General features: G+C 35.3%; 1 protein-coding gene across 1 annotated transcript in view; it reads right to left on the reverse strand.

The window, feature by feature from the left end:
- Nucleotides 1–26,460, reverse strand: part of MSH2 (mutS homolog 2) — a 63,182-nt gene that overhangs the window by 29,693 nt on the left and 7,029 nt on the right. The window contains exons 3-7 of the mRNA XM_006216436.3: nucleotides 24,639–24,917; nucleotides 23,512–23,658; nucleotides 21,093–21,242; nucleotides 20,484–20,617; nucleotides 12,115–12,314 (exon numbers count right to left, since the gene is read on the reverse strand). Of these exons, the coding sequence (XP_006216498.1) occupies nucleotides 12,115–12,314; nucleotides 20,484–20,617; nucleotides 21,093–21,242; nucleotides 23,512–23,658; nucleotides 24,639–24,917 (910 nt within the window). The remainder of the gene's footprint in view (nucleotides 1–12,114; nucleotides 12,315–20,483; nucleotides 20,618–21,092; nucleotides 21,243–23,511; nucleotides 23,659–24,638; nucleotides 24,918–26,460) is intronic.

Here is a 26,460-nt window from a genome sequence, read left to right on the forward strand (position 1 = left end):
CTCACCTGCTCCCGATCTTGCAAGCTAGCATCTCGAATTCCTTCCCCTGCCTGTAATTTGCACTGAGCCCTTGTTGCAAATTTTCAACTGTTTTTTTTTTAATTGGTTATGGTTTTAGTTAAAAATAACAGCTCTGAGATATAATTCATATACCAAACGTTTAATTCTCCATTTTAAAGTGTACAATTCAATGGTTTTTAGTATATTCACAGATTTGTGCAACTATCACCACATTCAATTTTTATACTCTGCCACAGCCCCCAAAAGAAACAAGGAACCCTGTATCCATTAGCAGTAATTTACCACTTCCCTCCAACCTCGCCACACCTCCAACTCTAGGTAACTACTAATGCACTTTCTTTATCTATAGATTTGCCTACTCTGGACATTTCATATAAATGGATCATATTATATTGTGACTGCCTTTTTTCACTTAGCATAATGTTTTCAAGGTTCACCCATATTGTACCATGCATCAGTAGTTCATTACTTTTGACTGACAAATAATATCCCACTGTATGGATATGTCACATTTTATTTATTCATTTATCAACTGAGGGCATCACTGGGTTTGGATAAACTCCATTTTCCACTAGTTACCACAACCTAGAAAGCCCTACATGATCTATCCTGGTCAAATGAAGGTCCACAGATCTTGAATATAAGGTAGTACATTAACACAGAAGTAAAACCCAGCTTTATTTGTTCTAACGTTTAACTGGAATCTAGCATTTCTTCCATTATTAATGTAGGCAATAAACCACAGTAGTATTACCAGTACTTCTGTCTTTGTCATCAATTAAAATTCCAGATATATTTTCATATCATATTACAGTTTTTGGAAATAACTTTATCATCTAAACTCATTAGTTCAAAACTAAAGAAGTAAGACTTCACTCGGATCATGTTATTTAATGCATTAATAAAAAGGACATTTCTCAAGAATTTGTTTTATATTTTGATAAAAGAGTATTTCAATATAATTTGTTGCCTTTTTAACTCTACGTGTTTTATTTATTGGATTCAAAAAGACTGTTCTGAGAAAAGGTTCATAGACTTTATTAGAAGCCAGAAGGGTCCACAGCACAAAAGAACCTCAGATCAGCTTCACTTCTCTGGTCTTACTTCCTAACACCTCCTTATTTTCTATCTCTATGTTTAACGACCCTAGCTTCCCTTCACCCCTTCAACAAGCCACGCTGTGAGCATTCACAGGACATGGCCCCACTAGCCTCCCCTATATCTTAACAGCTGGCTCCTTATCATTCAAGATTCCCCTGAGACAGCAATTCCATAGAGGCCATCCTCGACCATTGTACTTAGTGTCTTCCTGGCCCCAGCCAAGTCACCGTGTCACATCAAAATATTATGTTTTCTTTATTGTACTTATTACTATTTGAAATTCTTGCTCATTTATTTGTTGTCTGTCTCCATCTACCCTTAAGAACAGGGACCTTATCTGTCATATCTACCACTGTACCTCCCAGAACAATGCCTGGCACAAAGTAGGCAACTGGGAACTGTATGTTGAATGAAAGACTTTATTATGGGAGTAAGGGACCAATGAAGCAATCAATCATTGGTCATTAGTTTTGATACACACAACACTCATCTAGCAAGGATACCAAAGATTGAACAGGGAAATAATTATTAGCTTCTTAAATGCATCAAAAGGGGGAGTATACTCAGCTCAGTGGTAGAGTGTGTGCTTGGCATGAACGAGGTCCTGGGTTCAATCCCCAGAACCTCCATTAAAAACAAACACATAAATAAATAAATCTAATCACCTCCCTTCCCCCCCAAAATAAATTAATGCATCAAAAGCTGAAGTGTCCAAGTAATCAAATCATTAAAATAATTTCTCTAAGAACTCCAAATTCATTGTCAGTCCCTAAAGATTCATTCATAACTCCTTGAAGATTTCATTTTCAAGAATGCTGCTGTATACCCAAAGGAGAAAAGACAATCTCTTCAATAAACAATGCTGGGAAAATTGGATATTCACACATAAAAGAATTAAATTAGATCCTTTTCTTGCACCATTCACAAAAATTAACTCGAAATAAATTAACTTAAATTTCTTAAACCTGAAAACATGAAACTCCTAGAAGAAAACATGGGGGAAAAGCTCCATGACACAGGTCTTGGCAATGATTTTTTTGGATATAACACCCAAAGCACAATTAATAAAATTAAAAATAAACAAGTGGGACTACATCAAATCAAAAAGCTTCTACACAACAAAAGAAACGGTCAACAAAGTGAAAAGCCAACCTACGGAATGGGAGAAAATATTTGCAAATCATTTATCTGATAAGGGGCTAATATCCAAAATAAAGAACACAACTCAACAACAAACAAAAACCAAAACAAAACCCCGATTAATCCAATTAAAAAATGAGCAGAAGACTTGAACAGACACTTTTCCAAAGAAGATACATGAATGGCCAACAGGTTCATGAAGAAATACTCAACATTAGGGAAATGCAAATCAAAAACACAATGAAATAATGCCTCAAGCCTATCAGAATGGCCATCATCAAAAAGACAAGATAACAAATGCTGGAGAAGATGTAGAGAAAAGAGAATACTTGAGCACTCTTGGTGGGATTGTAAACCGGTACAGCTACTATGGAAAACAGCATGAAGGATCCTCAAAAAAGTAAAACTAGAACTACCATATGATTCAGCAATTTCACTCTTGGGAATATAGCCTAAGAAAACAGAAATACTAATTGGAAAAGATATCTGTACCCCCATGTTCATAGCAACATTATTTATAATAGCCAAAATATGGGAAAAACCTAACTATCCACTGATGGAAAAAGGGACAAAGAAAATGTGGTATGTATAAGTATGTGTACACAACCCCCCCCACACACAATGGTTTAAAAAACATCCACAAGGAAATACTGCCATTTGCAGTAATATGAATGGACCTTGAGAGCACTATGCTAAATAAGTTAAAGACACATACTTTATGATCTCACTTATATGTGAAATCTTAAAAAAAAAACAAAACAAAAACCAACAATAAAAACAACCCATATATAATAGAGATCAGATTTGTGGCTAGGAGGGGAGGGGGACTAGAGGAGGATGGTCAAAAGGTACAAACTTCCAGTTACAAAATAAATAAGTACTAAGGATGTAATGCACAGCATGATGCCACTGCTGCATGATATATATGAAAACTGTTAAGAGAGTTAAGTAAATCCTAAGAGTTCTCATCACAAGGAAAAATAAAAAAAGAATGCTGCTGTGTGGCTCAGAAACCACTCAATAAGCACAAGAACTTACATTTCTATACAGTCTAAAGTATAATTTAATCACCATCAAACATTTCATCATCATTTACTATGATAAAAATTGTAACAAATTTCAGGATAAAATGAAAGCCCATAAGTCTGTTGAGTAAGTAGTTCATTAAGATACACTCCTGGAATGATGCCCAAGCCACCTTCTAAGTGTATCAACACTAATTCTGGGACTTGTTTTCTCCGTCTTATCTATGTTCATGCCACTTAATCATAGATTGAAAAGAGAGTACCCTTAGTGAATTTAAAAAAGTTAATTTTCAAGTCACAAAAACACCAATGAAAACTACTTTGGCATGCGTACTGCCCCAAGATAAAATGTTGCCCTTTCTTGATATACTACTTTAGAATTTTCTTTTTATGACACCTATCACAATTATATTTTTGTGTGATTACCACCTGTCTAATGTCTGTTTCCCTCACATGCAACAAGGGCAGAGACAAGACTGTTTTTGTGCCCTACCGTAACAGCCTCGGCAACTAGCAGCATCAGGAACACAGTAAGCACTCCAGGTGGACATCCTTGCTGTTTCTGCTTCTCCCTTTCTTCCCTAACAGCCTCCGGATACTAGCCCCTTGTTATGATGTAAGTAATGAATTGATCAACTTTTGTTAATATATTTTTATCACTACAGAGACTAAAGTAAAATAAAGAAAACTGCAGGCCTCCAGGATCTCTTAAATAGCAACAGCAAGACAAAGCACCTTGAACTCCTGGCACAGCTTTTCATTATTACTTTCCAGTACTTTCCAGTTTTATACTGCTTAATTGTCAGTTTCATTCCTGGCATGTTAATTCACACTCTCCCTCCTACATTAAGTAGCATCTTCTGATTCTCCCAAAAGAAGTTACTGAAGACCTACTACATGTCAGAAGCTGAGCTGGAATACTCATTCCTCAGGCACAAACTCTATGCTCTTGGGGATGGAGAGGTGACACCGCCATTATACAACTAATTACAAAGAAGCGTGGCAAGTATAATGATAGAGAAATACCGGCAGCTTTGGAAACACATAACTAGGGCAGGGGTGTACCCAAATGCAGGAACAAGGCAGGCTTTCCCGAAGGAATGACTTTTAGGGTGAAAATCCAAAGATGAGAACAAAGCCAGGTGAGACAGGAAGGGATAAATGTCTCCATCTAAAGGCACAGCACATACCAAGGCCATGGACTGTACAGTATATGTAAGATCTGGTGGATGTTCAAGTTTACTTGAACAGATGTAAAAAACAAATGCAGTATGTTTTTTCAAATTATAGACCTTTCTCCATCATAAAGTTAACTCAGTAAATCTTGGCATTTTTTAATGAAATAAAATAGAAAATGCCAAAGTACACTGTAGTGTAGTTTCAGTTTTACACATTATTTCAGTTTATATTATCTATAATTTGTATATATATTTACACTATTTACAGTTTTTATGTGTACAGTGTCTACATATTGTTAAAAATAAGACAACAGGCCCAAAATGGAGGCACTTATGTCAAGTTCCATGTCATCAAACTGAGGCTTACCCTAATTAGTTTCAGCTCTCCCAGAAATGAAATCTTAAACTGGTCAATCAGGAATTGCCTGATCAGCACCAGTCAGATAATCTGCCTAATAGACCCCTGCCATCCCCTAAAGGAAAGTAACCTTGCAATAATCAACCTACTTTTTTTGTCAAGGATAATTTCCTTGTTTCTATCCACAATTGCCTACGAAAGTTTCACTTTGTACAGCTCTAGAGTTCCTTTCCATCTCCTGGAGGGATGCTGCCCAATTCATGAATTGGGCAGCCATAAGATCTTTAAAATTCACTCAGTTGAATTTTGTTTTTTAACAGTACATAAACACACCCATGGATATGCACTGAGTCAAATGAAAATGTTTATCTTACTGTGGGTCGTGGTTAAAAAATCTGAGAAACACTGGTACTAGGAGAGAAAGGATACTTTTTAAACAAGTTTACACTTTAACCCTAAAGGCAGTGAAAAACCCCTGAAGGGTTAATGACACATTTATATTCTTATTTATAAATATGTTTATATACTTAGAAAGACAGTTGACTGAAGCAAAGAGAATGAATTAGAGGGAGCCAAGTCAAGAGACAGCAAGAGCATTAGGAGGCTGACAATAGTTCAGGTAAGAAATGATTACAGCCTGAACTAGGGTGCTAGCAAAGAGGATGGAAAGGAGTCCAAGGAGACGAATACATACTATGTGATGCCAAGAGGACTTGGTGACTGAGTGAATGCAGTGAGGAAGAGCCAAGAGTCAAGGCTGATTCCCAAGGCAATTGGGTATAGATGATGGAGTCTTTATTGAGATAGAGAACACCTAAAGAAGAGTTTGGAGAGAGGAATTCCGAGTAGACATTGAAACATAGGCTCATATGGGAAATCCTCAGTCAGAACTCCCATTCAGTGGCAGGTGGTCTGACCAGCAGTAGTCCACTTTATTAGTCAGACCATGACTTCCCAAGCTCACCAGAATATCAGCTACCATTCTGCCTCATTTATCTGTAAACTACCAGACTTCTTTTGGCATCTGTGCTTGCCATGTCTGGTCTTATCCCCCACAGGAGGGCACCAACATGCCACAGGTCCCCAACTCCCCACCACAAGAAGCCTTTCCTAGACCTGTGTCTGGCAAAGTTGAGACTGCTGGTAAAACGGCACCTAAATTATTGATAAATGTCTCTTCTCTCAAATCATTTATATTTTATTTAATATAACTGAGAAGTAACTGAAAATGGCTGGCAAATAATTAAGAAAAAGACAGTAAGACTTTCTAATCAGGTTAAATGAGCAATTAACAGGAAAATCAAAATGAACTATAGGATAGTTCTGGATGAAAGATGCGAGGCAGCTCCCTGTAAGTGTCCTCCTGACACTAACTCAGGTCCAAGGCCTGCACTAGTCACAAATCTGCTCAATCAGACCTTCCAAATAGTCTGTGACTGGGAAAATCAAACTAAGGACTAAATTAATTATAAAGTTAATATTAACACTCTTGTTCTATTAGATATTTTGGTAAACGGTAATAAAGACATGAGTTTCAATTAGCAAAGATTTAAAAATTTATTCTATGCCCATATTCCCTTGACTAATTTAACATAATTTCCTTATATTATTAATTCCAATCTAGAAGTTTTATTAAGTACAATTAAACTTAATCATGACCCTTTATACACATACTTATAAAATGGATTTTAAAACCCATGTAAGTGGAAGAAAGGCTGGCAAGATGCTGTTACTGAAAGTTTATAGTACTCACACAAATATGAGGCTGGAGCCAACAAATCACTAAATTAGCAAAGAAGCCAACAACAGAAGTGCAGGTGAATCATGGCAAAATGTCAAAATAATTTAATCGCTCTGAATAACGATCTTCAACACAAAGCCACCTCCATTATTCCCTCACTGAAGTCAGCCACCCTATAGTTTTCGCCTCTTATCCTCCCACATCATCCTTGCCCTCTCCCTTTACTCACCTTCTCTTGTCAGATTCTCTGGTCACACCATCCCTTTTGTTAAGCACAGCCACTTGTCCCAGTTCTTTATTTGCAAGTAATACTTTCTCCGACAACACCTCTTGTTTTCTTTTATTACTATTGTTGTTTTGACAAAACAGTACTTTTCTTTCTCCTACACAGACTTTTCCTTCTAATTTCCGTGATTATTTATAAGTATCATTTTACACTCATACTAGTCCTCTGCGAGAATAAAAAATATATACCAGCCTCTGCCCTGGGTTTCTGACACAGAGCTCCTGAATGCTACGAGCACTAGGAGCATCTTTTGTTCTAAGAAGGTGATCCAAGGTGGGCTCCTGAATAGCTCCTGGATACAGGCTGGTCACCTGAAAGACCAAGCCATGATTAGGAGGAGCTAGAAATTTTCAGCTCCACACCCCATTCTCCAAGGAGGGGAGAGGGGCTCAAAATGGAGTTAATACTTGACCAAGCTTATGTGAGGAAGAGCCCATAAAATCCCAGTAGTTGTGGGGGGAGTTTTCAGGGAGCAAATACATCCACACCAGTTGGGTGACACACCCCAACTCCACAGGACAGAAACTCCCGTGCTCAAGACTCTCCCAGGCTTGTCCTAGTTATCTCTTCATCGGGCTGTTCATCTGTATCCTTTATGAATAAATTGGCAATGTGTAAGTAAGTGTTTCCCTGAGTTCCATGAACTGCTTTAGCAAATTAATTAAACCCAAGGAGGGGGTCATTGGGACCTCGTCTATAAGCAGTTGGGCAGAAGCACAGGTGACAACCTGGGCTTGAGACTAGTATCTTAAGTGTGTGTCTGGTGGGTGGGGAGGTTGGAGGGTGCCAATCTTCTGGTACTGAGCCCTTAACCTGGGGGATCTGATGCTATCTCCAGGTAGATAGTGTCAGAATTGAGATAAACTGTAGAACACCCAGTTAGTGTCACAGAAAATCCCTTGGCATGGGGGAAAACTTCCACACATTTAGTGACCAAAGTAAAATGTTCCCATGAATAGTAAAGGAAACACACAGGAGAAAGACTCATAGGAAGAAAGAAGACAGGTGGGAAACAGTTTTCCTTTACAGCCCCAACCTCCTAAGATTATTTTTCCTTCCTCTCACACATCACCTCTTATCAGCAATTTTCTCATCTTATCTTTTGATAGAGTGTAATTTAAATGTCTTCTTTCCTCTCTTCCCATTACTACTTTCTTCACTATCTTCAATCTTATCTTCAATGATAAAAGCTTTCACATTACAATTATATTCCAGGGTCAACGGTCATATTATCTCTGCATCTCTATCCTTCCAATCAAATGACCTTGCACCCAAATCCCACTAAACACTGCCAACAAAATATACCAACTCACCACTAAAATGTACTAACTGATCACCACAATAAAAAGAAACAGTGTTGGTGAGGATGCAAAGAAATGTTCTTGTACATCTTGTGGCTAGAACTGTAAATTAGTAAAACCTTCCTGGAGAAGTTATTTGTCAATACATAATTATTTGTCATTAAAATGCAGACAAGAGGGCAAAAGTCTGGAAGGATTTAAAAAAAAAAATTAGCAGTGGTTTCTCTTCTAGAGTTAGACTGTGAGTTGACATTTTTACATTATGACTGTTACCATTAAAAAAAAAAATGCACAGCCTGGCCCAGAAATTCTAGTTTTAGGAATTTATTAATAGAAAAATCACAAAATCAAAAAACCAGAGAGGTACACAAACCTTTAAAAGTTTATGCATAATAATTTCTTGGAACTTTAAAATAACAATAGATGCTAGCTAAAAATAAATTATACATTGTAAAGATTTTTAATATTTGTGAAGATTTATAAAGATTTTAATATTTGTAACAGTACTACTGTACAATTAGTACTATTTTTATTAAATGTACAATTAGTACATTTTTATCCCACCAATACATACTACATTGTTGCAAATAGCCCATTCTGTTATAATGCAACATATGCATTCCCCCTCAAAAAATCACAGCACTGTGCAATAAAAATCACAGCACTATGCAGTACTGTGCAATAAAAATCAGTTTATGAGACAGAAGGGGTCCAGGCGTAACACTCAGAAACTGTGATCAGTGACACATTAAAAAAAAGAATAGGATATACACCTGAAATTAACATAATATTGTAAATCAACTATACTTCAATTAAAAATGAAATAAAAATTGATAAAAAAAATTTTAATGGATAGGAGCCTAATAAAACAGTTGTACAGTTTTATATATGTTAAATTAAATGGATAGGAAATACATAAATACTACAACAAATAATGCACTTTTATCTTGCAAAAGATGTGAAGTTTGCTTGTGGAGATGGATTTCCAATGGGTTACAGCTTCTGAGTTACTGTGAAATGGTGAGAGTTGTCTGAAATGGAGTGCAAAGTTGTAACACCAGATGTGAATGAGAGTGGTTCCTAACACCACAGTGAACTGGGGTCACAGCAGATGTCTGAGGTACGTGTGTGTGTATCTGTGTACATTTTGTGTATTGCTACACTGTTCAGTTCAGCTGGGTGCAATTTTCTGTATTCACTTAGTGATTCTCATGAACAAAATGTGCACAAGCAACATAAAATGCACATTATGCTCAAACTGTTCCCTAATATATGAACCACACTGGAACAAGTCTTCATTGTCAAAGCAAATGTTAAAGCAAAACAGACAGTATATAATCTTGTTTAAAGACTGAAACAACATATACCAAAACATTAGTAATTATTACCTCTGGATGGCAGAATTACTACAAAGAATTTACCTTGCTTTTATAAATGGATAAAGATGAAATTTAAAGAAAATATCTCCATAATATAAAATCCAACCAGATCGTGTAGCTTTGTTGGCTAATGTTTAAAAAGTGCTACATTAGTAAAGCAGATTCGTTTTCAGAAATGGCAAATAAATTGGTTTTATATTCTTATCTTCCATTTAGAAAGTAACTAAGCAATCAGGTTAAAAAAAGCTGATTATTTTTAGACTAACTTACTATGTATTTTTACGCTATTTAAAGAGCAACAGAGATAAGCACAAGGTACAATGGAAATCAGAGAAGGAAACATCTAACTGCATGGAGAGGGCAGAGGCGGCTTCACAGAAAGGGTGACATTTGAGCTCAATCTTAAAAACATTAGTAGGGGTTCATCATGTGGACAAGGCAGTAAAGGGTATTTAAGAATAAGGGGAAACAAGGACAGAAGTATAAAAGAGCAGAGAGCAGTCTGGACATGGGAGCTGGTGTAGTGAAGAGAAGGGCAGGTGAGGGAGTGTAAGGGAGGCTGACTGAGAAGCAGTGGGCAGGCCATGCCCAGGAATGAGGCATCTTCTGGTAGGTTATGGGAAGCAAATTAATGTGTTCAGAACTGAAGGGGAGGAAATGACATGATCAAATTTGCTAAGAAAGATTACTATGGGTTCACTGCAGAGGATGCACAGACTAGGAGAGGGAAAATAGCGCATGAAAGGTTTTTAAATAAATTAAAACAGAAACGGATGATAATTTGGATATGGGAAGAAGGAATAGTTACACACCTCAGTATGACAGCTGTTACAATAAAATAATCTGGATTCTTAGAGGAATTGTTTTAAGCACTATCAGAAATTTGCCCAAAATGCAGAATACTGTTGTTTTAGGGTTTGCCTCAAATTTTTCATTTTAAAAGACATGAGGAATAGGGGAGGCCAAAAGTCTATTTTTCAAATAGGTTTTTCTTACAGGAGAAAGATTTAAACTAGAGTGTTTAATTACTGAATGCAAATCTACTTTCTATACTGTTGCTGCCCTCTGCTGTCTCTGAATTTACTTTATTTTCATTTTTCCCAGGAATAACATTAAAATGTTAATCAAAGCTAAAAACATCACAAAATGGCAGCTCATATTCAATTCCCAGCAATATACCAATAAATTTTTTTAAACTTTTAATGATTTTATGATTTTAAAGACAGTGCATTTGGTTTTTCTTCAATAAATTAGTCTTAGTTTTGGCTTTCTCCATGAAATCAGTAGGCTAACAAGCTATGCTGAACTCTGAAAACTGCCATTCTGTGTTTTTTTTTTTAAACTCAAGAGAGGTACATGAAAAGATGCTCAACATCATTTATATTTTGTTATGTTATGTATTAGACATATAACTTTATAGTTACTAAAATACTTGTTATAGAAACCTTATGTTCACTTAGAGCTAAAAGCTATGCTTGTAAGGGAAAGTTGATTTTATCCATCAATACAATGTTGATTAACTAATATGTGACTTTGCTTACTTCACTCTGGTAACTTCACGCTGACTTCAACTGTTAGCATCAACACCCTTCATCTTAACTATCTTTCATAGGTGGGCTGGAAAGGTTAATTCCAGCAGGTCCGGAATTAGCCTGCACTGTTTTCTTAAAGTCCCTGCATGACAATGACCCCTGGTCAAGACATGAAACATACCAATTGTGTTATTGTGTAATGGCTAGTCTGAGGAGACTCAAGGTGGCTCATTCAGCTTACCAGCAGCACTGTTTGTGATTGATGATTCCCTGGTCTCAGGGAGGCCCCAAGGGGACTCTGCTATAGAAGTTAGTTACAGAACAGGAATACACCCATAAGATCAGCAAAATATTAAAAAGCCCAGCAAGACTGTTTTAGGCTTCCTGGGTCCAAGGTGTTCTACACACATTAGCGGTCCTTGACCTGAGTAAGTGAACCTCAACAAGGACCTTTCAGCAGGAACCTGTATCTGATCTCCCTGGCCCACTTACTGTGACAGCTTTTGGCTGTGATGCATTATCCTTACTTTTTAGTGCTGCTGCTAAACTGTATCCTTTTTCTATAATAAACCATACTTTTATAAGCAATGTCATTTTGGGTCCTGTGAGTCTTCTTCAGCAATCAAACTCTGTTCAACTGCCACTGTTAGTGCAATAGACGTATTAATAGACCCAGTAACCCAACACTCATTTCTGAAAAGCAAAAACTGTAAACTATCTCATGACTCCTGGCTTCTGCCATGCAGCTAGAGGTCAATCCAAACCTGTTACTAGAAAAACTTAAAGAAGAGTCACCAAAACAGCAAGGTCCCAGTGTAAAGCACAGGGAACTAACTATACTCAACACCTTGTAATAGCCTATAATGAAAAAGAATATGAAAAGGAACATATATGTATAACTAAATCACTATGCTGTATATCAGAAATTAACACTACATTGTAAACTGACTATATTGCAAATAAAAAAAAAGTCACCAAACCAACTTTCTAAGGACAGTACATTTGCCAAGTATACTGAGAGTGAACGAAAACAAAAACAAAATCATTGTTACCTTCATATTTTTCCAGAGCCTGAATAACATTAGGGAGTTGATTTATACCCTGATAGAGTCGATAACAATCTTGTAAGTTTGCAGCCTGTCTTTGAAATTTCTTGGCAAGTCGGTTAAGATCTGGAAATCGACGAAGTAAATCTTCTTGTAAACTCTGCCTCAATTCTGCATCTTCTACAAAAGCTTCCACTAAATTTAATCTGAAATAAATTATACTAGAATTAGTCTTAAATATTTAATATAAAATTAAAATTTGTCAACTAGATGCCTGTCTCAAATAAATGAACTCAAAAATTCCATGTGAGAAGCTTGAATCTATTTTGAAATGTTGACTTTTTGTAGAGGAAGGAAAAGTTCCAAAACTGTGATGTAAGCAGTTTCTAATTAGTTAATAACAAAATTAACTCAACTTGTTAATATATGATACCAAAATATACTCAGATATACTCAATTTTACTTGCCTTTCATCAAACCAACATTTCTGAAATAGAGGAATCTCATTATTGAGAGATTGTTGATACTAACACATCATTGAGCATGTAAACAATGATCTTTAATGAAACAATTACAATTCAAGAATGTTCCCAAATCCAATACTAATTCTATTAGAATGTCCTATAAATTTTCAAAATGCATTCTAAAATTACCTCATGATATATATGAAGCCAAAATTTTCTAATTAAAAACTGAAATAAATTTATTTCTTCCCAAAGTCAATAAATAAAATCTCAGTTTGTTTCAAGAACTGTAAAACATGCAGCTCATACTGCTTTTGTAATTTATTGGAGTCAGTGGCTGTGATTTTTTCCCTTGTAATCCACAGCAAGAAATATGCTTTTACATCATAACCTAGCACACGCATGCACAGATATTGTAGAGGACAAAATACACCACCTCAAAACATGTCGCTTAAGTGTCCATAAGGACTACTATAGTCCTTATAGACTATTTTTAGCTGAGAACAATTGAGAAGAAGCAGAAAGAAGGAAAGCTCTTTGCCTTCTCCCTATTTGCCTAAAAGCAGAACAGAAATTTACAGAAGTGTCCCTGCTTCCTCCTTTACCAGGAAGGACAAAAATTAATCTCAACTTTAAACCCTTATCAGCCTGATGATGGTACCAGGGGAACCTACATAATAGGTTACTAACTTGCCTTTATCCACCATTAGTTTCCCATAGTTTCCCATATATTTGCCTTCCCACAGTTTGTAGTGCCTTTTCCTCAAAGTCCTTTTCCTTTGTCTTGTCACTTCTCTGAAAATTTATTGTTCCTTTGCTACAATGCTATATAAGCCCAAGTTCTAACCAACCCTGGAGCCACTCATCCCTGAGTGCTCCCCCGTGTGTATGCATAAACTTTTTTTCTCTTATCAATCTGTCTTTTGTCAGTCCAATTCATAGGGCCACAGTCAGAGAACTAGGAGAGTGGTAGAAAAAAGAAATTTTCCTCCTCAACAACATATAATTAAAATTTCACAACATAATATTTAACTCTTACTATATATGATACTCTTATTTTTCTACTGTATTTAACTTTTCAAAAATGCTACAGTACTTTCCCAACCCACCACAGGGTCACAACATGCAGTCTTGAAAAACTATGTTGTAGATGGTACTGAAGTAATAGCTGACAGGTAAATTTATACATTCAAAGGTAGGGGAGATGGCTATGGGCACAGCAGATGACCCTAAGTTCAGAAGGCTATCAGAACAACTATTTTCCTTGTATTTGTGAACTATATGAGCAGTAAATCAACTCTCAAATTACACAGGAACAGGAAATGGAAACAAATCAGCTTTCTAAATTTCTTCACTATTTACATCAGCATTTACAATTCCTGCATCATCAAAATGTTCATCCAGCATGTCATATGAAGGGGAAAATATACTGCCCCTAGAGTAATCATATAACGAACCCATTTTTCAACCTTGGCAATACTGACATTTACGTTAGATAATTCTCTGCTGTGAGGGGATGTCCTGTGCTGCTTAACAGCATCCTTGAATTCTACCCATTATACTCTTTCCCAAGTAACAACCCAGAATGTCTCCAGACACTGCCAAATATCCTGTGGAAGGTGGGGGAGGAGGGCTGCCCCAGGCTGAGAACCACTGGTTTCAAGGAACTTGAATAAAAATTCATTTTTCAAAAGAAAAAAATAAGTAAAACTCTATAGAATGTTAAGATAATATCTAGGCAGTTGGCAGTAGATTTATTTGTTGTAGTAAATGCCAAATTAGTGGGAAAATAATCTGTTACCAAGCTTATATTATGAACCAGTCACTGGGGCTATAAACAAACTTGGAGTGTAATTCAGGCACTTAACTGCTCCAGAGAAGATTTCTATGGCTTGTACTCCAGATTTAAAATACAAAACAAAACAAAGCTGAGCAATGGATGTAGCCAAATCACACAATACAACAAAGCACATTTAGACCTTCTAAGCTAAGCCTGTGGCTCTAACTGGGCTTCTCCAAGCTTGATCCAAGATCAGTGCATCAAAATCCCTTGGAGGCAGAAAGTACAGAATCCCTGGGGCTGGGGCCCAGCTGTGACACTGTAAGGAGCTTCTCAAGTGGTTCCTCTGCACAGAACAGTCTGAAAAAAGTTTGAGTCCTAACAATCACAAGAAATCCCTAAGTTCCCACGATAAAGCAGGAAGAGAGGTTTAAGTGGGAGAGGAAAAGGATGAAAGAATCCTAATGCTGGCTGACCTACCTCCTCATCTTTTTCTCTTCTTTTCTTAAAACTCCTGTATCCTAAAGCCACTCTTAGTAAATGGTAAGAATCCACAGAGAAGGCATTTCTGATCAAGAATTTCCAAGGAGGGAGGGTATAGCTCAGTGGTAGAGTGCACGCTTAGCATGCATGAGGTCCTGGGTTCAATTCCCAGTAAATTCATTAAAAAAAAAATCAAAAAACTCCCTATGCCAAACCAGAGAATGAATCATAAACAATCAACACAATTCAAGAGCATAATTTTCCAGTAAAAATATTAAGAAGAAAAACAAGAAGGGAAAGAAAAAGCTTCTAAATCACACAGCACAAGGCAAGACACACAGCACAAGGCAAGACACACAGCCCCCTCCCTTTGGTCTGGATATCATTAAAGGTCTAATAAATTGCTACTTTCACAACTCTATTCAATATGTTATTTCAGAAATAATTACAGTGTTAGTTCTGGCTAACAGAAGGTTTGTTGTTTTTTTTAAAGATTGCTCTACTGTTTCCATGACAATGCCATTTTTAAGTCACAATTTTGAAGTACTGAAGTTACCATTGGCATAACACAGTATACCTGTCAGTCCTACTCAGAATTACTCAGCTATCACAACTTGATACATTAATTCATAAATTGACTGGAATACAAGATAATTTTTAGGGTCAATTAATTTCTAAAATGCCAACAGAATAAATAATTAAATTAATCATGAAATTTTTGGTATTTTAAAATCAACATTCTGTCCTTTCTTTAAAACTAGTATTTCTGATCTTTCACTGTAAGAGCAGTTCACTGGAATTTCATGACAGCATATTTATATGACTGAGAACAAATCTGGCACCTAAAGAGCTATAATTACAAGTTTCTGAGTCTCTTCTTTATCTAATCTTCAAGTGGTTTAATGCAGACAGAATCACTATTTGATGCATTAAGTAGCAGATATCCCACTAGGTAGGCTTGAGAAGATTAAAAAAGGAAAAAAAGTATGGCAAAATATAAAAGGGAGGAACACGCTTTCAAGGAATATTTGATGTAGTGGAGGAGGAGGACATGTTCCATCCTACAGTTGGTGGTGAGTAACAACTGGGATACAAAATGTAGTGAAATGTGATACTAATAAGAAAGCAAAGAATTCCTATGGGAGCTCAGAAACCTCTTTTGGGGGTAGTTAATTTGCCTATATTCTGAATAGATAAGATTTAGAGAGATAGGATTTTGAGGAAAATACTTGGGAAGGGAGGGAAGCAACAGCAAAGACTTGAAGGGTGAAAAGTACAGGATGCACTGGAAGAAGATGGAAGCAGACAGAGAAGAAATAGGAAAAAAAACTATAACCAGAGGCAAAATGGAAAGGCAAGAGCATTGTTTCTTCTTTTGAGAAAGAGCCATGGAAAAAAAGACTGAAAATACAGATACATTTTGAGATTGTAAGAATTACAGAGGAGATTACCTGCTTACAGGCAGGAAACAGCTTATAAGAAATGTTGGATTGGTCACTGTACTAGGTCATGAAATAAAAGTAACACCAGGCAGCAATGAAAGCTAGACAGCTTGAAAGTACAGTGGGTCAAATCAGCACTGTATGACCTTCTCCAGCAACTTTTAATTGAGAAAGAAAGCTAAGGAGAGAGAGGCCAGTATAAAAAATGAACAATGGGGCAAGAAATTCTATGGCCTTCATGAAAGCACTAGAAAAAGGGTTGCCTTTGTGGTATAGACTGGATAGGAAGGCAAATAAAATTCAAAGGAACGAGGAGATCAGCCCAGAGACCAAAATAAAGGGGTTTCCACTCAACTTGATTTAGAAGCAGAGGAAATGGTGGTGGGAAAGCAGTAGAGAGGCAGCACTCCTGTTCCTCAGAGGCCAGAGCAAGGCTTTGCTGTTTTAAAGAAACTGGATTCACTGTATGACCTCCAGACTTCTCTGTTTACACAGAACATGGACTACTAACTCATGATCATATCTTTGCACAAAAGGATATTTAATATAACCTGGAAAGAAGTCTAGGAACCCTAGGAGTACACCGCCTCACGCAAGAAGCATGATGTATTATCAAATAAGCACCACCACCATATTATCACATAAGCATCACTACATTTACAGGAGACATTTTTATTCGGAGACTTCTAATAAAACTGCTACATTAATCATATTAAATTCCATATAAAAAGAAATATTCAATTTTAAACTAGAAGGCAATAAAAACACCAAATTCAATATAAGTAATTATTTCAACAGCGATTTCATATGAGTGAACTATTTCATATGCTAACATATAGTCAATGCTCTTTACAGAACCGAGTTTGAAAAAACATGGGAAAATTACCATGAATAGCTTCATAATCTATGGAAAGACAAACAAACAAAAAACCCAAAAAACAAAACAAACAAACAAAAAACCCCACACCCTAAAAGATTAAAAGTAACAGTAACAGTTCTAGCATATGTGCAAACATGAGGACTCCTGGGACCTTTCAGGAACTAAGTGAAAACATAGTAATTACGGACAGCTTTCTTACAATTTCTAATTTAACTGGTAGATATAGCACAAAAGGAAGAAATACCTAGACACTCACTCCTAAAACATAATAACACATTAATTCTCATTGGAAATTAAAGTGTTTAAGTCACTAGCTAAAAAGTATTTGTAGTCTCATCGGAAACAGGTTTTAATGAATGGACAGATGAGCATTACAACACATAAAGCAATTCCATGGATATCACTTAAATAAAAGCCAAAATAGTACATTTCATTTCTGATGGTAAAATCCAACCTGGATCAAATTAAATACAATTAATATAAGTAATAAATACAGTACAGCAATTAAGGGTATGGGCTCTGGAGTCAGGCCAGTTTGGCTTTAAATCCAGGCTCCACCACATCACAGCCAATGAACATGAGATGCTTAGCAAAGTGCCAGGCACTAGTCTCTTCTTTCTCCTAATAGCTTAACAGTAACTTAAAAGTAATCCCATTTTCATCATTATTCCTGAACCTATCACTGGGCTGTAGACCTCGACAAGATATATGCATCAAACTCAAAGATCTAGTCACAAGTGTCCCTATGTTTGCTCTAATAAAACTAGAATAAAAAGAGAAGTATTTTTTTTCCTTAACAGAATTCACTCCATAGCCACATACTTTAAAATTAACTTTTCACTTACAAGTTTAAGAGGGTGAAGAGATTTCCACTACCTTCTCTTAGGGAAAGTCGCCCCAAAACAATAAAGACAGTAAGAAACAGAAAAAACTTGATTTGATGTATAACCTGAAGAAAGGTCAATCTTAAATGCTTAGAGGGAGACAACAGATTTGTCCCGAGAACCCTAGCAAGGCGTAAACTAGAAAGCATGAAGTATCACAGTAGGCAGAGTTGAGAAAGAGTGATTTAAAAAAAAAGAGACTGTTCCAACAAAAGCCTGTTTTAAGGGATTATAACTTTTTTTTTCCCTACTGCTTGCAATTTCAGCATTTGGCCTTGAAAACCACAGGTGTTCCTACTTGCTGGTAAAAAGAAAAAATTCTCCCTAAGATAAAAAGGAGAAAATATATCCTCTTATCCTCCAAGTGCAGAAGAGTAGATCATATTCTGACTCATAAAGCCATTCTCACAAATGCTATTTATAATTAATGTCTTGTAAGACCACCAGATTTTGGAAATTATTGTTGTATCCTATGAAAGTAACCTTTACTTACACTCAAAAAAAATCTAATTTTGATATCTTGCCTTCTAAATAATTTGTTATTCTGGTAATAGTAGATAAGTGCCATCTCAGGTTTCTGAAGGGTCTAAATACATGCATGCTTTAGCTGCTGAGCCAGAAGAGGATCACTGACATGCACTCTGTTCCCACAAGCCCAAAGTTAAAACAAAACCAATGACCTAGAGCTTGGGATTTATTTAAATTACATAATATTTCTTTTAAGAAAAACTGAGAATGGATGTAAATTTTCACTTGTTTAGGCAGATTTTCCATGATAGGATACTCAAGAAACTGATTAAGACTGTTCTCAGGGCAGGTGGTGGCAATTCACATAAAGTACAATAAGAAATGTGTCCCCAGAGCTGTGCACAGAAGCCCTGAGGAAGGGGTCCTGGGAAACTAAAGAGACTTATCGCTGTATGTCCTGTTGTGTTTGAATTCTAACACATGTAAATGTAGTTACTTACTCACAAATAATTAAAGAATTGTAAATTGTAAATTGTAAATATCCAATCCTTCTTATTTAAGTTACCAAATCTCACTCTCCTATCCTAACAAACCTGGCTTCAGAAAGTTGCCTCAAGCATTTCAACTTCTGCATTTTCAATGAAATATCAACATACCCACAATTTGCTAACCTCATGAGTTATTTTTATTCTGAGACACTTTAGAATCCACAGGAGCAACACTTAGCTTGGTATTTATCTGCAGGGTGTCTTATGATACTGATGAACTATTTTATGTTTGCTTGGCATACATCTAATTCCAAATAGTCAAGAGATCACCATGCTTTTGTATACCATCAATATTCAGGAGATATTCAACAATTCTTGAATGATTTGACAACATTAAAGCCATAAAAATATCTACCCATTCTGGCAATATTTCTTAATTTACCAAATGGAAAACATTACATACACAATAAGGTTGTAAGAAATAAACTAATTATTGAAAAAGGTAAGTACATCCAGTCAATAAAATACTGTGAACTTATTAAATATGCTGAATATGAACATAAAACAGCAAGACTAAAAAATGCTTATATATAAGAACAAGTGGGAAAAAACTAGGGCACAAAACAGTATTAGGATTACAACTATGTTTCTTAAAAGACTGTCAAACTAAGAGTTTACTCCTGGAGTGAGAAGTGGTTAACTATCAGGAAATTGAGAGGAGTTTCTGGGATGCTAGTTATGTTGCTTCCTAACTTGTGCATTGTTACCGATGTGTTCACTTCGTGAAAATCCATCAAGGTGCACACTTAGGATTTGTGCTTTTATGTATATTATATTTCATTTAAAAGTTTTAAAACCTGTATCTAAAACAAAAAATAAAAATAAAATACAGTTCAATGCTAACTATATTAAGGGCAGCAGCATTATATAACTTTTAATTTTATTTCCTTAATTTTAAAGATTTTCTGAAATAAACATTTAGGCTGCCTTAAATCCTTTCTAGAAGAATAAAGAATGTTTCCTACACCAGACTTTGTTCAAAGTACTTTATACATATTAAATCATCTGATCCTCATAAATCATCAAATCTTCATAACAACTCTATGAAGTAGGTGTGTTAGTACTGTCATTTCATTAAGTGAAGAAGCTGCCACACACAGGTTAAGTAATGCCCAATATAACATAGCTAGTAAGCAGTAGAGCCTTATTTTGAACCAAGGTAATCTGGCTCCCAAGTTCATGCTCTGGAACATTATCCACATCACCTCTCTAATAAAAGTTTACTTTCTTATAGTGGGGAAAAAAACACAATTAAGAAAATAGTTACTTAATCAATCTAAATCATTACTACTCCACTACTATGTTAGCTTTCTGTTCTGTTAGATGCTAAAATATAGGTGCAAAACTGCATGTTACAGTAAGTGGTATAATCATATGGAGTAAATGGAAGTTACTCAGAGCTTACAAGTGTACTCAAGTAATATACCTCTCTTCTATTCTGTTCTTGTCCATGAGAGGCTGCTTAATCCACTGGTTAACCAGTCTTTGTCCTTGAGGGGTTCTGCATTTATTCAGCAATGCAGCCAGAGACTGAGAGCCAGCAGTATCTTCAACAGAACCCTGGTGAAAAAAAATAAAATTGAAAAATGACACACTCATAGTGAAAACCTTACTATGCCATGAAAAATGATTATGTAATTCTGGGAATAAGAATACATAACATTCCTCAAATATTAAATGAGAAATGTATACAAAAGTTTCTCATCCTAAAACTCAAACTTTCAACTATTAATCTGATTTTCTGCTATATATTTTCCCCAAAACCACTTTATAATTACTGTAATTTTAGACATACTTATTAGAATGTAATTTTTTAAACTGCTATTAATACAAAAAATTATTCATTAAAGCCAGAACAAATACTATTTATGTACCTTGCAATCAGAAAAATACAGTAATTCAAAACTACTTATCTATTCTAAGTATAATAATATTTCAAAATATTTAAGCTCCTTAATAAGAGTCTTCAATATGTATCAAAGGAAACATTTTGTAACCATTCAGTACTTTTAATCCATGTATTTTTTTTTTTTACCTGAAAAAGGTTAAGGGCTCTGACTGCTGCAATATCCAATTTCATGTACTGGCTGAAGTCAAAAGTAGTCAGTTCAAACTGTTCGAAGTTTGAATCATCTGATAAGAGTTCTAAAAACTTGATTACTGCAGACAATGAACACACTGCAACCTAAGATTAAGAATTTAAAATAAAATATGGCTGTCACTAGAATTCTAGAGATCTTTAAAAAACAAATGGCAAAATGAAAATAAATTTGAAACACTATCATTTTCACTGGTGTTCTTTCCCAATTCAAACCAAGAAAATCATACAAAGTTTAAATAAAATTTTAAGACTAGAAAATGATTTTTAGAAAGTAAGAATTTAGGTACTAACAACATTATTTATAATAGCCAAAGTGGAAATTACACAAATGTCCACCAAGAGTAAAAACGATAAAACCTGGCATGTTCATACTGTGGAATACCGCACAATTTAGATATAAGCCCAAACAATCCAAAATGACATGCTACAATACAGATAAATCTCACAAACATAATACTGAATGAAAGAAACCAGACACAAGAGTATAAACAGTATGAGTCCATTTATATAAACTACAAAAATAGGAGAAACTGATTGAGGCTGTCAGAGATAAGAACCAGGGTTACCCTTGGTGGAGATAAAAAATGGAAAGCATAAAAGGGGTCTTTAAAATTCTGTTACTAATTCTGTTTCAAGGATGCTGGTTATGTGGGTATTTACAATGTATGAAAATTCAGTTATACACTTACAATATATGCGCTTTCCTATATGTGTATTTAAATAAGAAGTTTAAATAAACTGCCTAAGTTATTTTAACTAAACATGAAAAACGAAGCTAAGGACATCAAACTGACAGATCGATGACGAATTCTACTTTTATTCGATACTAGACTCACTGTGAACGTACATATATTTCCTAATTGATAACACAGTCCTCTATTAGCCTCTGCCAAACTCTAACAAATGTATAAGGTTGTCACAAGAATCTCCTGCCACATCACCATGAGGCACAGATAAAAACACTTTTTAGTACTCCTAAAAGCTTCTTCCAATTTTGAACACTGATGTAAGATTCTCTAGTACACATCTTCCTTGACTTAACAACAGGGTTGCAAACCAATAAACCCATCTATAAGTGAAAAAATGCACTGAATACACCTTACCTACTGAACATCATAGCTTAGCCTCACCTATCTTAAATGTGCTCAGAACACTTAAATTAGCCCCCAGTTGGACAAAATCATCTAACACAAAACCTATTTTTTAATAAGGTTGAATAACTCATAATTTATTCAATACTATACTGAAGTGAAAAACAGAATGGTTGTCTGGGTACAGCATGGTTGTAAGTACATCAGTCATTTACCCGTGTGATCCCATGGCTGACCAGGAGTTGCAGCTCGCTGCCCTGCCCAGCATCACAGGAGGATTGTACCAAATACTGCTAGCCCAGGAAAAGGTCAAAATTCAATGTATAGTTTAAACAGAGTGCGTATCACTTTTGCACCATCGTAAAGTAAAAAAGTCATAAGCTGAACCATTGTAAGTCAGGGGATGTCTGTACTGAGATTACTGCTCATATATATTGGCTTTTGATTATGTCACACACAAAAAAGTAAAATAGATAAACTTGGTTTATAAAGATCAAACTATTATGCGATAAGCAATCACTGCAAAATCATGATCATAATAATAGTCTCAGTTTATTCTAGTTTGAAATCAATTTTGAAAATTATAAGAAGTTATAGTTTGCTCTTAAATATTCAATTTTTCATTTTACTTATCAGTGATCCACAAATAACCTGTCAAGAGTTTCTAATATTGTACCATAAAAATACATGTCTCAAGCCATACCCACCTCGAAGACCTCAGAGAAACTGTTACATTGTTTGCTTATTCATTTCTACCACTGAACACACATAACTAGTGCCAGTTTTTGAGCCAAACTGTTCAAATGTAACATGTATCATGTAATTATTAAGTGCTCTACTTTTCCCTTATTCCTAATCTCCACAGCAATCCTTTAAGACAGATAATGAAATTGCCCCTCAGAAAGGTGAAGTAATTTATTAAAGACCACACAGCTCATATACTATAAAACTCTGATAGGTCTTTTTCCCCCTACAACAACCATGCTACCTCACCTACATCAGTGGCAGTAACCAGGCTTTTTCAGGTGAAGCCAAGAAAACAATAAACTCTTCCTCACTCCAGGGATATATGCTGTGTAAATATAATGAAGTCATATTTAAGTTTTTCTAGTCATTCCTTGAGTTTTTCACAAGCTTCATCATAGATAAAATACGCTTTAATGTCAGTGATGCACAATTTAGGCTTTGATATACAGATGACAGAAGGAGCCTTCTAAAAAGTCACTATTTTAAGAGTAAACTCACATTTCTAATCCACATACCTGATTCTCCAATTCTGGCAACACAGCACTATTCATCTGTTCCCCCTTTTTGCCTTTCAACAACCGGTTGAGGTCCTGGTAAATATCTTTTGTGGAAAAGTCAGTTCTCTTTCTTTCTGTGATCAGAATTCCTCCTCTCTGAATAACCTATTTTAGAAGAAATATTTTAAATTACCAGGAGAAAAAGAATGAGAAAAGCAATAAAGAAAGCTATATCACGAACGAGTATAAAGTGACAACAGCTTAACAAATTATTAACCCACAAGAGATTTTACACAATATGCAAGAAGACATTCATAACTTATATGTATTAACATATATTTTTTAAATCTATAAACTAAATTTTAATGGAAATTTAAAATTAGGTTCACATAGGCCAATGGGGACTGAGGAGAAAAAAAAAATTAGACTCACATGAAGCTTTCAAAAAATAGTCTCAATAGTAAAAACTCTTAACAAAATACCTGTGGAAAGGTGCCAAATACTATCTATGCTAAAAATACCCATCATAGATTTGCTATCTCTCAGGCAGTTCTTACAGTATTTCACGCCCACAAGAAGAAAAAGAAATCCTTGAGGGACATAATATCCCTTAAATATCTAAATAATAAACCATATACCTATATAAACAGAACAATCAGAATTTTGTTAAAAGGATTAGTGAAGTAAGAGACTAAAGTTTCACTCAAACTATTAAAAAACAATCCTGAAGAACTTCATCTTTTGTGATAAATCCATGCTAAATACAGTTTTTTTTAGTAGCCCTATATAACCTCTTCCCCACCCTGCACCCTGTGAAAACATTCCTTTTATCAGTTATGATCCCTTTAAGACATATTCAGCATTTGGTTACTTTTCGGGAAGGAAGAAGAGAGGTGAGGAGGAAATGATCTGATGGAGAAGTTTTAAATAAGAAAGGTCTAGTTCTGAAGTCCTAGTAAAGATACCAAGTTTCTGTCAAAAATAAACACGAAGACATTCCTCAAAAAACAAAATAAAAACATTGTTGTAATTAGATACAAAAATTCTGACTTTTAAGTTACTTTTTTCTTAAATAAAATAGTATCATGTTCATTAGAGTCATTCCTAGCCTTGGATTTTCCTGTCACTGGACTCCATTCCCTTACCTGCTTCAGTTTTCCCATGTCTCCAGCAGTCTCTCCTCCAGGTAAAACACATTCCTTTGGTCCAATCTGAATCAGAAGAGCCTCCAGATTGGAAAACTGATCATTGTCGGGGAATTCACACAGTCCTAGCTTCCTCTGTACGGAGTCAACATACCCAACTCCCACCTGTCTTTGGCCATCAACTGTAGACATTTTAACACCCACAACACCAATGGAAGCTGATACATCATTGTTACCAAAGAGAATGTCTTCAAACTGGGAAAGATTACCTGGAGAAGCCTAAGCAAAAATCAAGAAAAAAATTTAAGAAACTGTCAAATGTACTTGAAAATTTTACTAGCAAACAAGAATTACCCAACCTTGATGAATTTTATTAACAAAACATCTTCTTACCAAAAAAATTACTTATAACTATATATTCCAATTATTATAACCACATTTTCTATAGATATAGAGTATCCTCTCTACTTTTCCAATTATTTTCAGAACACTTAGGCATATTTAAAAATAATAGTATCAAAAGTGCTTTTCAGTTTGAAATTTGGCAGCTAGGTTTATACTCACCCACACAATCATTAAGGTGCCCCAAGAGATAATCCTCTCAATGGTATGCTTAAATTTCTACATTCCGCCAAACTACCTATCAGCTGCACATATCAGAATTTTCACTGAGTAGCTATACCACATAGGAGAGCAGTATGATTAGCTTAAATATTAACATTGGATAGTCATCTCTCTATATCAATATACTTATTTGTAAAATACAGAGATTGTTCTAGATCAATTATTTTCAAATAAAGGGTCCTTGATCTATTTTCAATATTTCAAAAAGATTGAAATCTCTAAGACTGCAAAAGCTAACTAAAGGCTCAAGCTTCTTTGCTTTTGGCTACACCTGTGTCAAGTCAGTGGGTAACAGTACTTCAACTTGATCAGACAATGATAGGTTGCTGTTAACATGAGGTATTTCTGGGGCAACTGATGGACCATGGTATGAAACATGAGATAGTCAGAAATAGTCCAAATGAGCCCAATGACAGCCAGATTTAAGCAACCCAGTAGCCATCACTGATTCCTGAATGTCTTTAGCATCATTATAATAATGTATTATTATATATTAATTATTATATAATATATAGTATATTAAATAGAATAATTATTGTATAATAATATATCCTTTAGCTATGCATGCATTGTTGATTAAAACCTGGATCAAAAATCTGGATAAAACTAGTGTTATCTGATATCTAAATAAAAAAGCACCGATTCAACTGAAAATATAAACATATTTTCACATAAATGCTTTGGATTTTTATGCACAGGTTATGAAGTACACCTTTTAAAAATTCTCAAAATGAACCAGTAGCTAATAAAATTGGGTTCTTGAGGCTCCTTGAAAATGGTAAGACTGATAATCTCTGAACTAGATAGAGGGTATATAAGGTCCCTTCCTGCTCTGAACATATTACTGAGAACATGGAGGGGGTGGGGGGGATCAATCATAGATGTCAACTCCTCCGAATATCACTAATACCTTACATTAGAAGAAATAAGCTAAAAATTGTAAAGATAAATCAGAAGTTTAAAATGTGAGGATGAAGGTAACACCTTTTTAATCTGATAAAGATAAATATTTGAAGAAATTTTCCCCTGATCTAAAAGGTAGGAGTTAAAAACAATTCATCTTGAAGGATTCTGATATGACAAAGGAGTGAAGTGCGATGGGCTGATAATCAAGTTAACCACTTTAGAACTCAGGATACCACATGTAGGGGTAATTACCAACTGAGCTCTATGAAGCATGAGACAGAAAAATATCACT

The sequence above is a fragment of the Vicugna pacos genome, chromosome 15 (genome assembly GCF_048564905.1).
Source record: "Vicugna pacos chromosome 15, VicPac4, whole genome shotgun sequence".
NCBI classification, from domain to species: domain Eukaryota; kingdom Metazoa; phylum Chordata; class Mammalia; order Artiodactyla; family Camelidae; genus Vicugna; species Vicugna pacos.